This window comes from Vulpes lagopus, chromosome 8, assembly GCF_018345385.1.
Source record: "Vulpes lagopus strain Blue_001 chromosome 8, ASM1834538v1, whole genome shotgun sequence".
Lineage (NCBI taxonomy): Eukaryota > Metazoa > Chordata > Mammalia > Carnivora > Canidae > Vulpes > Vulpes lagopus.
This window is the reverse complement of record NC_054831.1, coordinates 33,810,410-33,822,798: the sequence shown is the minus strand read 5'-3', so window position 1 is coordinate 33,822,798 and position 12,389 is coordinate 33,810,410. Positions and strand designations below refer to the sequence as shown.

The 12,389-nt window shown below is 35.2% G+C and overlaps 1 protein-coding gene across 3 annotated transcripts in view; it reads right to left on the bottom strand.

The window, feature by feature from the left end:
* Positions 1-5,030: 5,030 nt before the first annotated feature.
* Positions 5,031-12,389, bottom strand: part of IFT88 (intraflagellar transport 88) — a 131,512-nt gene continuing 124,153 nt past the window's right edge. For all 3 annotated transcript variants that reach the window (XM_041766463.1, XM_041766462.1, XM_041766461.1), the window contains 2 exons: positions 5,562-5,672; positions 5,031-5,333 (listed from right to left, as the gene is read on the bottom strand). In XM_041766463.1, coding sequence (XP_041622397.1) covers positions 5,212-5,333; positions 5,562-5,672 — 233 coding nt within the window. In that variant the 3' untranslated portion in view covers positions 5,031-5,211. The remainder of the gene's footprint in view (positions 5,334-5,561; positions 5,673-12,389) is intronic.

The following is a 12,389-nucleotide window of genomic DNA, read 5'->3' as shown; positions in this document are numbered from 1 at the left end:
GGAAATTTTACAGTTAATAGTCATGAGACAGTGACTATTAAGTGACTATGAGACAGTCACTATTAATTTTACAGTTAATAGTCATGTTGTCTAATAGACCTATTGATGTATAACCAGTTGTCCCTACAGTGTCCTCTAGAGCAAATTTCCCCCAGTCCAGGATCTGAATGAGTACCACACACTACATTTCATTGACTTGTCTCTTTGTCTCCTTTATTTATTTTTTTTTTTAATTTTTTTTTTCTTTTTTTTTTCTTTGTCTCCTTTAATCTGGAGCAGTTCCTCTGACATTTTTTGTTTTTCATGATCTTAATATTTTTGAAAAGTTCCGGGCAGTGATTTTGTAGGATGTTCAATTTGGGATCCTTTTCATGAGTAGATTCAGGTAAATGTTTTTGGCAGTAATATCTTGGGCCCTCTCAGTGCATCACATCCGGAGGTTCATGGTTTTAATTTGTCCCATTATTGTTCATATTAATTTTGGTCACAAATTAAGGTGGTGTCCACCAAATTTATCCAAAATTAGAATGTCCCCTCTTGTAATTATTAAGTAATTTGTGGGGAAATACTTTGAGACTGTATAAATATACTTGTCTCATCAAACTTCCCTCCACTTGCTTTAGAAAAATTGATTTCTTGAATCAGCTACTATTGTGATGGTTGCAAGATGGTGATTTTCTAAGTCTTTTTTTTCTACATTTGTTAGTTATTTTAGTAGATATTTAATCATATATTTTTTATATCAGTTGTTACTCTAGAGACTTTAATATACATCTTTGACATTACAGTCTGCTACTATCTGAACAATATAGTAACCTTAGAACAATTTAATACTCCTTCCCAACCCTTGGGCTACTATTGTCATGTAATTTCTATATATGTTAAAACCCCACGAATCATTACTATTGTTGTTTTAAGTAGTCACTATTCTTTTATATATCCTGGTACCTCTTGGGTGCTTTTCACCCTTTCTGTCTTTCATGCTTTTGGGGATAATTTTCCTTTAGCCTGTAGAAATACTTGTAGTATTTTCTATAGAGCTAGCCTATGGTAATTCATTTCCTCAAATTTTGTTTGAGAAGTCTTTAAAGTATGAAAGATATATTCAGTGGGATAGAAATCTAGGTTGGCAGGGTTTTTTTCTTTCAGCACTTTTAAAGATACCATTTTATTGTCTTCTGGTTCCATAATTTCTATGGAAACGTAAGTCTTATGTCGTATTATTGTTCCTCTGAAGGTAGTGTGTTCTTTTTATTCTTTTTTAAAGCAGTTCTTTGTCTTTGGTTTTCAGCATTTGAGCATATCTCTAGGGTGCAGTGTTCTTTGAATCTACTCTCATTGTGTTCACGGAGCTTCCTGCATCTGTGGGTTGATGCCTTTCATCAATTTGGGATAATTTTAGACACTGTCTCTTCAAATGTTACTTTTAATCCATTTTCTTTCCTTTCTGAGATTCCTATTATATTTATTTAAACTTCTGACCATGTCCCAAATATCTTATCATCTGCTTTAATCTTTAAAAAAATTTATTTTACTTAAATTCAATTAATATATAGAGTATTATTGGCAGAGATTGAGTTCAGTGATTCATTAATTGCATATAATACCCAGTGCTCATTACATCATGTGCCCTCCTTAATTCCTATCACCCAGTTTCCCCATCCCCCCACCCACCCTCAGTTTGTTTCCTATAGTTAAGAGTCTCTTACGGTTTGTCTGCCTCTCTGATTTCTTCTTATTTTCCCTCTCTTCCCCCGTGATCTTCTGCTTTGTTTCTTAAGTTCCACATTTGAGTGAAATCATATGATAATTGTCTTTCTCTCATTGACTTATTTCGCCCAGCATAATATCCTCTAGTTCCATCTACATCATTGCAAATGCCAAGATTTCTTTTTTTTTTTTAAGGGCTGAGTCATATTCCACTATGTATATTTACCACATCTTCTTTATCCATTCATCTGTTGATGGGCATCTGGGCTCTTTCCATAGTCTGGCTATTGTGGACATTGCTGCTATAAACATTGGGGTGTAGGTGCCCCTTTGGATCACTATGGTTGTATCCTTTGGATAAATACCTAGTAGTGCAATTGCTGGGTCATATGGTAGTTCTATTTTTAACTTCTTGGGGAACCTCCATACTGTATTTCAGAGTGGCTGCACCAACTTGCATTCCCACCTACAGTGTAAGAGGGTCCTCTTTCTCCGCATCCCCACCAACATTTGTTGTTTCCTGAATTGTTAATTTTAGCCATTCTGACTGGTGTGAGGTGATATCTCATTACAGTTTTGATTTGTATTTCCCTGATGCTGAGTGATGTTGAACATTTTTTAATGTGTCAGTTGGCCATTTGTGTCCTCTTTGGAGAAATGTCTTTTCACATCTGCCCATTTCTTGCCTGGCTTATTTGTTCATCTGCTTTATTCTTTCCATTATTTCATTTGTGCTTCAATTTTGGTATTTTCTAATGACCACTTCACTAATCCTGACTTTTGCTACGTCCAGTACATTGTTAAATCCATTCAAATAAATTAATTTCAAATATTGTATCTTTCAGTTCTAGGTTATCCATTTGACTCTTGTTCATAGATTCCAATATACTCTTGAAATTCTCTACTTTTCATTCATTTTGTCCATCTTTCTCCATTTTATTTAATATACTAATCATAGTTGTTTTAAAGTCCATCTTTAGATCTATTATCTGGATTATCTAAGGGTCTGCTTCTATTTGTGTTGTTTGTTGGCTATTTTCTTGCTCTTATTTTTTACTGTATGCTTAATGTTAGATATATAAGAACCACAGAGGCTACAAAATGATATTGTCACTAGAGAAAGTTCTACTTTCTTCTGCTGGCAGAGATTATTTGGGACTAATGATGTTGGTTCAATCCAGGATTGAGCTAGGTTGGGGCTGGGTTGTAGTTTTTGTAAGTCAGTTCACCTCTGGTTTGAATCTGTCCTTCCAGGCTTTTGGATTGAGAGCTTGGCAGATCTGTCTCCTCAGCTGTGAAAGATGGCAAGAGAGTCAAGTCTGCCCCTGGAGGTTTTGAATTTAGATCATTAGCCTCCTACCCCACACAGCTCACAAAGGAGCAAATGTCTTGAGGATAGACAGATTGCGTAATTGTGGAAAGCCCTTCCCTATAGCAGAACTTTGTCCCCTAAGGACAAATTGTGGACATTTAACACAATGTGACAGATTGTGGGACATTTAACTTTAAATCTCCTTAGGCTTTAAAAACTTTAACAGCACAGTTCCCCAGACTCCAGGACCACCATAGAGCTCAGCAAATGCCCATGGTGGAAAACTGGTAAAAAATTAGGGGCTTCTCAAAGTTTTTAGTTTGTTGTGCCACCCACAACCACACAACTACTGAAAGTTCTGCTAGTTTCTCTTTTTCCTAAAAGACCCCCTTTTTCTGGCCAACCCTTATTTTCAGCCCATGCTCAAAACTGACAAATGTCTCCAGAGATGAAATGAAGACAACCAGGATCATCAACTCATCAGAAAGAGTTCTTTTCAATCTAGAATTATAATTTTATTGCTTTCACAGCTGTGATTTTAAACATGATTCTTACAATGATTTGTTGCTTTCCCCCCATAGATGTTACGGTGGGAACATTGGCCTAATATGACCTCTTGCATCCTTTTTAGAACTGGAAGTCTCATTCCCCTCAAATATGAAACCTCCTACATCACTTACTGTTTTTTTTTTTTTTTTAACCTCCTCTTTTCTGACCTCCAGGGCTGGTCACTTAGACTTCTCTTTTAGTTTTCTAAATGGTCTCATTCAATTGCAGTGATATTGAATACTATCTCTACACTGAGAGTTCTCCACCTTGCATCACCAGCCCTTACCTCTTCTAATTGCCAAGTTTGTAAATCTAACTGCATTGTTTCTATCTCCAATTGGATGCTGAAGAGACATCTCAAATCTAGGATGGTTAAATCATAGCTGATCCCCACCCCCACATCCACTCCTCTCAGTTCCTCATCCTTTCCTCTTTCCCTTGCAACCCATATCCAATCCATTGGATAAATATTTTTATGTCTGCCTCCAAAATGGATGCTGAATCGACCAATTCTTATTTCTATTGCTAAAAACCTGGTCTCAGGGGCACCTGGGTGGCTCAGTTGGTTAAGCATCTGCCTTTGGCTCAGGTCATGATACCAGAGTCCCAGGATGGAGTCTGGTGTTGGGCTCCCTGCTCAGTGGGGAGTCTGCTCCCCCGTCTGTCTCTGCTGCTTCCCCCGCTTGTGCTCTCACTCTAGTAAGTAAATAAAAATCTTTAAAAAAATAAAAATAAAAATCTGTTCTCAGTCTTGCCCAGGATACTAGGAGTTCTAATCTTTCCCTTCCCCTCCAACCTGCCTACCTGTCAACTCATCTTCACAGCAACTGATACAATTGCCAGTTTCTTTTCTTTTTAAAGATTTTATTTATTAATGAGAGACACAGAGAGAGAGAGAGGCAGAGACACAGGCAGAGGGAGAAGCAGGCTCCATGCAGGGAGCCTGATGTGGGACTCAATCTTAGGACCCCAGGATCACACCCAAGTCATGAATGGGAAAAGAGCTATCATTGCTCAGTGCTATTGGTACATGCTACTGGACTGTAGAAAGGAAATACAGAAAAGAGCAATACGGTTATGGTTTGGTATTTTCTCTCACTATACTATCCAAATTGTTTTAATAGTATTATAATCCCTGTGAGGGAAACCTTCTAAAGACTTAACAGTTTCTAAACTCTAAGTAATTAAGCTTAACTGCAGATCCATCAGTGATATGTCCTAGCACTGTATTTTACAAGCTGTGAATGATGAAATCAATGTAGTGTTTTCATTGCTAACACTTTAATGGAATCACAGAAAATATCAGCATACACTGCAGTAGTAAGGGTAAATTTCTGTGAGCACACCCACATACTTAACATGTATGTGTACGTACTAGGTGGTGCTAGCTTCAAAATGTAATTATTACTGTGGTCAATGTTTTCAAGAGTAAGGAAGTCGCTAGCACTAGCCGAAAGCATTAGTTTCACATATTTTTATTCCATATAAAACAAAACTTAGACCCATCACGTAGAATACACTTATTTAAGGTTTTGACAGTGTACAAAATTAAAATCTGGGTGTTTAATCCAAAATTTCACATAAGTATTATCTTGTCTGGTAATTTCTTTCATTTAGTAAGTAAAATTTTAAAGTGTATATTATTCTGGAAGCAAATCATCTCCTAATTCTTCATCAGCAAAATCATCCTCGTCGATTCTTTTTTTGGCTGCAGTTTTTGGTCTTTCTATTTGAGGGCCAAGTGGATCCACATAGGAGGCATCTAGGTTTCAAAACAGATTGTTACATTAGAATAATAAACACAATAAATGTGAAACCAATTAATCTCATAATCTGAACTGAGTGAGCAGAAATGCTCTCCCAAGTCATTTAAAATTTTGTCTGTATATAAAAAATTCTTAATGCCCAGTTATACATTTTGCCATCTCACCAAATCTTCTCCAGACCTGATTAAGCCTGTAGGAACTGGGTGGGGAGCACCAGCACTTGCCTATTTCTTTGTTACTGCTACTTTCATAAGGTTCATTTGTTCCAGGTAAAGCTCTGAGTTTGGCACTTAGTCGTTCACCTTTACTACTGGCACTACAGTTCTGGCCACTATCTGAAAACACAAAGATAAAAATGCATTTGTTTTACATGTTGAGAAAACATAACGCTATATTATGAATCTTAAAGTATAGTTATTTGCCAAGAAACAGATTGCAAAAACAAACAAAAAAACACGTTGCTTCATTTGGAAGCCAACTTCTGAGGAATATAATTCTTGTTTCCTGAAACTTAAAAGAAACCTCTTGTTGGCAATCTTTAACATAGATAAAACCACTTAGAAGTACTCTTTATATGTAGGCTTTCACATGTATGAAACCTGTATACAGGTTTCAATTTTATAGATTCACTGGTGAGAAGTTAGAGACCATGTTGACAAGTATAACCTAGGAAAGAACAAAGAGCAACTGGAGAAGGAACAAACTGGAAGTCGTAAGATGAGTATGAGCTGTATCATCAACCTCATTATCAAAGCTGGTGAGTGGTCCTAAAATCACATCAAATGAAAAACAGCAGAAGAGGTAGGAGAGGACCTGGATCATATAATTACTTTCTTCAAACATTTGGAAAATGTTCATGTAGAAGAGGATTAGATTTGCCCTATACAGAGTAGATTTTGGCTTAGTATAAGGAAAACCTTTAAAAGGATTATAGCATCCAAATACGGACGGGCTGCCATGGGAAAAACTGCAATCCATATCACTTTAGATTTTCAAACGGGGCTGAATACTCACATTATTAGGAAATACTAGGGAGTAATTCTCAACCTTAAATTTCCAATATATTTTGTAAAAGAAACACTCCCCTAGCTCTACAGTTTTTATTTCTTTCCCTTAAAATTCTCATAATGCCATTTTTTCCTATTATGGGAGATTCACTTTTAATAAGAGCTGTCCATCAACATATACTGATCATTTCTTTGCTGAATATACTTCATATTTTAGTGTATTGATAACATCTCTGGGATTAAACCAAAACAAGGCAGTCTTTAAAATCCCCATATTTTGATGGTGGCCAACCGAACAAAAATTTTGAGTCTAAGTTCTTATAAAAAGCATTACTATTTCCCCCCACTGCTATTATTGGAAAATAAAATCCTTAGTTTTAGACACTGAATGGGTGTAAACATTTTAGTATTCTTTTTTATAATTTTGCTCCCTTCTAATTTTTTGTGTTTTTTTAATTTATTTTTATTTTTATTATTATTATTATTTTTTAAATTTTTTGTTATAATTAGGTCCATCTTTTCCATCTGTAAGGATAAATGGGTATCTTTCAACGGGATTAAGTGAGCTCAAGTCAAAGAGTTTGAAAACCATTGTAGGCACTATTTCTTTTTTCACTTTTCATATTCATATACGTTATCTATATGAATAAAACAAAACTCTGACATCTCCTTCAGGCATCCATAGCACTTCTGAAATCCTAACATACTGAAGGATTCCAATTCTGTGGAAAGGGCAAACTTTAAAAAATAAAAATAGACTTCCTTACAAGAACTTCTGAATGCCCAACTGAAAAGCCATGAATATGTTTTTTAAACATTTTCTATTATAAAACATCAGTGAGGGCATATCATGAATATTCTCATTTCATAATTTTCAATCAACTTTCATTGAGTAACATGGGCAAGTGTAAATGGATCAATAAGCATTTATAAGTATGGGTGAGTTTTATGCCTAAATAATGAAACAAGTTATTAAAATTGTTTCACCATAGTAACAAACAACAATTACTATTTCCTAAAGGAAAGTTAACATATTAAATAGCTTCCAAAAACAAGAATCTGGAGATCAATTTATCTGAATTATCAATCAATTAACATTAAAACTTCCAAATGATACTTTTATAAGAGAAAAATCTTAGAATCACAGAATTTAGAGTAATAGGATTCTTGAAACTTACCTATACCAGAAAAAAGAGAATACCCAATGAAATAGACAATGTATATAGACCAATCCCAGAGTAAGCAATACAATTGGTTAATAAACATATAAAAATATTTAAATTTACTTAGCCTTTGAAACATATTAAGTGAAGAAAGTCAAGTCAGAATTCTAGATACCATCTTTATAAAGCTTAAAAAAAGCAAAATTAAAAAGTGTTTGCATACATGATAAAACTGTATGTGAAAAGGCAAACTAAAAAAATATAAACCTGGATATACATAAAACATAAAAAAAAACCAAAACCCACTCACAGTGGTTATCTGTAGGGAAGGCAGGAGGTGGTGTGAGAAAAAGCACATAGATAGGCATAGGAGTAACGTTCTGATTCTAATGCTTTATGATAGCTTCATTAATTTTAATTGTATATGCTTTGTAACTGAAGAGTGCTAAATTGATTCTTTTGTAGGTACCAAGTATTACATAATTTAAACCTCCACATAATTCTAAATGTAAGATTCAACATTGCCTATTAAAATGGCCAAGATTTTAAAAATATCAGGTAAGTGCAATGAACAAACCTTCGAGATTAATGTGGTAGTATATATCAACACTTAATTTTGTGGTCACCAAGATAGTAGAAGAGGAATCTCCAGAACTTTTTCCCTCACGAAGATACCAGCTTGACAATACACAGTCCAAAATACCTTTATGAGAATTCCAGAAACCAGTTTATCTGCAGTACCCCAGATGAACTCAAATCCAAGAACAATTGCATTGAAACAGGTAAGAAAAGCCATTTGATGTCAACTGTGTCAGTCCCTATCACAAACTGGCATAACTCAGATTGGGAGAAAAAGTCTCAACATTCTCCCTTGGGGAGGAAAAAGTAGGATGGAACATATATCCAACATCTTGGCTTTTTAGGGAACCATGTGAGAGACTGGTTTCTGTTTTGCTTTACTTGGAGTGCTGATAAAGAACCAACATACTCTTGATGATAACAAAAGAGAGCTTGGTGGTTTGTTGCAGTGCCAGAGTACATTCTCTCACTATGCCCAGAAGCTAACACAGCTTGCTGTGATCTAGGGAAAGGATCTAGCTCATGGCTTCTTCCTGAGCAAGGAAAAATTAGAGTAGAATGTACATCCAGTAGTCCAGCTTGTGGTGTTGGCAGTGATTCCCAAGGGCCTGGTCTCACCTGACTCAGAGCGCTAATGGGGAATTGGCACATCTTGGATGCATGGGGGCTGCCCAGAACAAAAGAGGGCTCAGTAGCTTATGGTAGTGCTAGAGGTCCTACAGCGCTATAGATATCAGAGGAAGTAACAGATTACAGATCCTGAAACCTCTCTAATTGGGAAATTACGTATAAAAGCTGAGAGAAGGGGATCCCTGGGTGGCGCAGCGGTTTAGCGCCTGCCTTTGGCCCAGAGCGCAATCCTGGAGACCCGGGATCGAGTTCCGCGTCGGGGTCCCGGTGCATGGAGCCTGCTTCTCCCTCTGCCTGTGTCTCTGCCTCTCTCTCTCTCTCTGTGACTATCATAAATAAAAAATAAAATAAAATAAAAAGCTGAGAGAAGATGCCATACCATACCATAAAAGCTTTAAGAAACTCCCATTGTCTCTAGTGGGGCTGACATGTGACAGTTTCCCTTGTACACAGCCAGGCACCTAAACCAGAGAAAAGTGGCTGTTTTTTCATATGAAGAAATAGCAAGAAACATGAAAACATGGCCCAATGAGAGAAACAAAACAAATCTTCAGAAATTGACCCTGAGGAAATGGAAATCTATTGATTACCCAACAAAAAATCCAAAATAAATGTCTTAAATAAGCTCCGTGTGCTACAGGAGAACACAGACAGACAATAAATAAAATCAGGAACATGAAGCATGAATGAAAGTAAACTATCAGAGACAGAAACTAAAAAAGGACCAAGCAGAAATTCTGAGGCTGAAGAATAAAACAATAACTGAATTGAAAATGCACTAGAAGGATTCAAACACAGATGTGGTCAGAGAGAATAAAGGATCTGTGAGCTCGCAGAGAGGTCATCTGAAATTACCATCTCAGAAGAACAAAAACTAAACAGAATGAAGAAATGTGAGGAAAGCCTAAGAGACTTATGAAACATAATTTAGATTTTGGGACATAAATAAATATATGTATTATAAGAGTCCCAGAAAGATATCAATATACATATTATGGGGCAGAGAGATTTGAAGAAATAATGGGTGAAAACTTCCCAAGTATGAGAAAGGAAATGAATATCCAAATTCAAGAACTCAAGGAACTCCAAATAGGATGGACATAAAAAGATGCCCATTGAGACACATTATAATCAAAGTGAAAATTCAAAGACAAAGAATCTTAAAATGAGCAAGAGAAAAGCTAATTCATCATAAACAAGGAAGCCAGCATATAATGATGAGCTTTCACAGCAGAAACATTACAGGCTACAAGGGAATGGGATGGTATCTTCAAAGTAAAGAAAGAAGAAATATCTGCCAACCAAGAATACAATATTTGGCAAAACTATCCTTCAAAAAGGATGGAGAAGTAGACTTTACTGGATAAAGAAAAGCAGGGGAATTTATCACCACTAGACGTGCCTTGCATGAATTGCTAAATCCTTCAAGTTGAAACAAAAGGACATTAGATTATAAGAGAAAAATCATATGAAAATATAAAGCTCTCTGTAAAGGTAAATATAAACACAGAATCCTGTAATACTGCCATGGTAGTACATAAATCACTTTTAATTCAGGTGTAGAATATAAAAGATAAAATCATAAAAATAACTATGAAATTATGTTAATGAATACAAATGATAAAAAGATATAATTTGTAATATTGATAACACAGTGTTGGGGCAATGTAAAGGAGTAAAGTTTTTGTGTGTAATTGAAGTTGTTATTAGTTTAAAATAAATTGAAATAGATTGTTATAAGTATAGGATGTTTATGTAATTCCCATGGTAATCACCTACAGAAGATACACAAAAGAAAATCAGAAAGGATTGAAAGTACGCTGCTCCAAAAATGAAAAACAAACAAACAAACAAGTGAAAAAAGCAATGACACACAAAAGAAGACAGCAAGAGAGGAAAAGGACAAAATAACTACAAGGCATACAAAAAATTTAACATAATGGCAATAGTAAGTACTTATCTATTTGTAATTATTTTAAATATGAATGGATTAAACTCCATAAAAAGACACAGAGTGGCTGATAGGTTAAAAAAAATTTCCAGCTATATGTTATCTATAAGAAACTATATTTATTTTAAAAATATTTTATTTGAGAGAGAGAGAGAGAGAGTGAGCACACATTTGAGGGAGAGGCAGAAGCAGACCCCACTGAGCAGGGAGTCTGACTCGAGGCTTGATCCCAGGACCCTGAGATCATGACCTAGGCCGAAGGCAAATGCTTAATTGACTAAGCCACCGAGGTGCCCCAGAGACGAACTTTAGATACAATGACACACATAGACTAAAAGTGAAATGATGAAAAAAGATATTCCATGAAAATGGTAACAAGAAGAGAATAGGAGTGGCCATACTTATTTCAAACAACATGGACTTTAAGTCAAAAACTGTCACAGAGACAAAGGACATTATATAATGATCAAAAGGCCAGTTCACCAAGAAGATATAATAATTATATATGCACTTTAACAGCAGAGGACCCAATATTTGAAAGGAACATTGACAGAAATGAAAGAAAAGATAGTAACATAGTAATACTAGGAGGTTTCAATGTCTCACTTTCCATAATAGATCAGTGAGCAGAATATCAAAAGGAACCAGAGGACTTGCAACACTATAGATTAATTAGACTGAACAGATACTTACAGAATACATCATCCAACAACAGCAGGATAAATGTTCCAGTGCACATGGAACAATTAATTATCCAGGATAAATCATAGGTTAGCTATTAAACAAATTTCAATAAATTTAAGAAGCTTGAAATCATACCAATCACACTCTTGAACACTCAATGAGACAAAGAAGAAATCATAAGGGGAATTTTAAAGTGTCTTGAAGCCAATGAAAACAAAACATACCATCACTGGATGTGGCAAAAGCAGTGCTCAGAGCAGTGTAGTTATAAATATATGCATTTAAAAAAAATAAATATATGCATTTAAAAAGAAGAAAGATTTCAAATTAATAACCTAAATAGGTTTGCCTGGCCTGGGTGGCTCAGTGGTTGAGCATCTGCCTTCAGCTCAGGGTGTGATCCCGGCTCCCTGCAAGGAGCCTGCTTCTCCCTCTGCCTATGTCTCTGCTTCTCTCTGTCTTTCATGAATAAATAAATAAAATATTTTAAAAAAACTAAATAAACACCTCAAAGAATTAAAAAGAGAAGAACTAAACCTGACTTAGCAAAAGGAAGGAAATTATAAATATGTGAAAAGAAATAAACACAATATAGCAGAGAAAAATAATAAAAAAATAAAACTAGGAGTTAGTTTTTTTTGAAAAATTCAAGAAAACAAACCCTTAGCTAGACTGAGAAAAAGAGAAAAGACAAAACAAATGAAGATGTGAAGACAAGTCAGAAATGAGAGGAGACATTACAACTGATGCCACAGAAATAAAAAGGATCATAGAAGACTACTGTGAACAATTTTATGTGAAAAAATTGGGTAACATAGAATAAATAATTAAGTTTCTAGAAACATACAATGTACTAAGACTGACTAATGAAGAAATAAAAAATATGAATGACCTAGAAGTAACAAGTGGATTTAATCAGTAATCAAATACCTCCCAACAAAGAAAACCCTTGGACCAGATGGCTTTACTGGAGAATTCTATCAAATATTTAAAGAAGAAATAACACCAATACTTCTCAAACTTCCAAATAAAACTGAA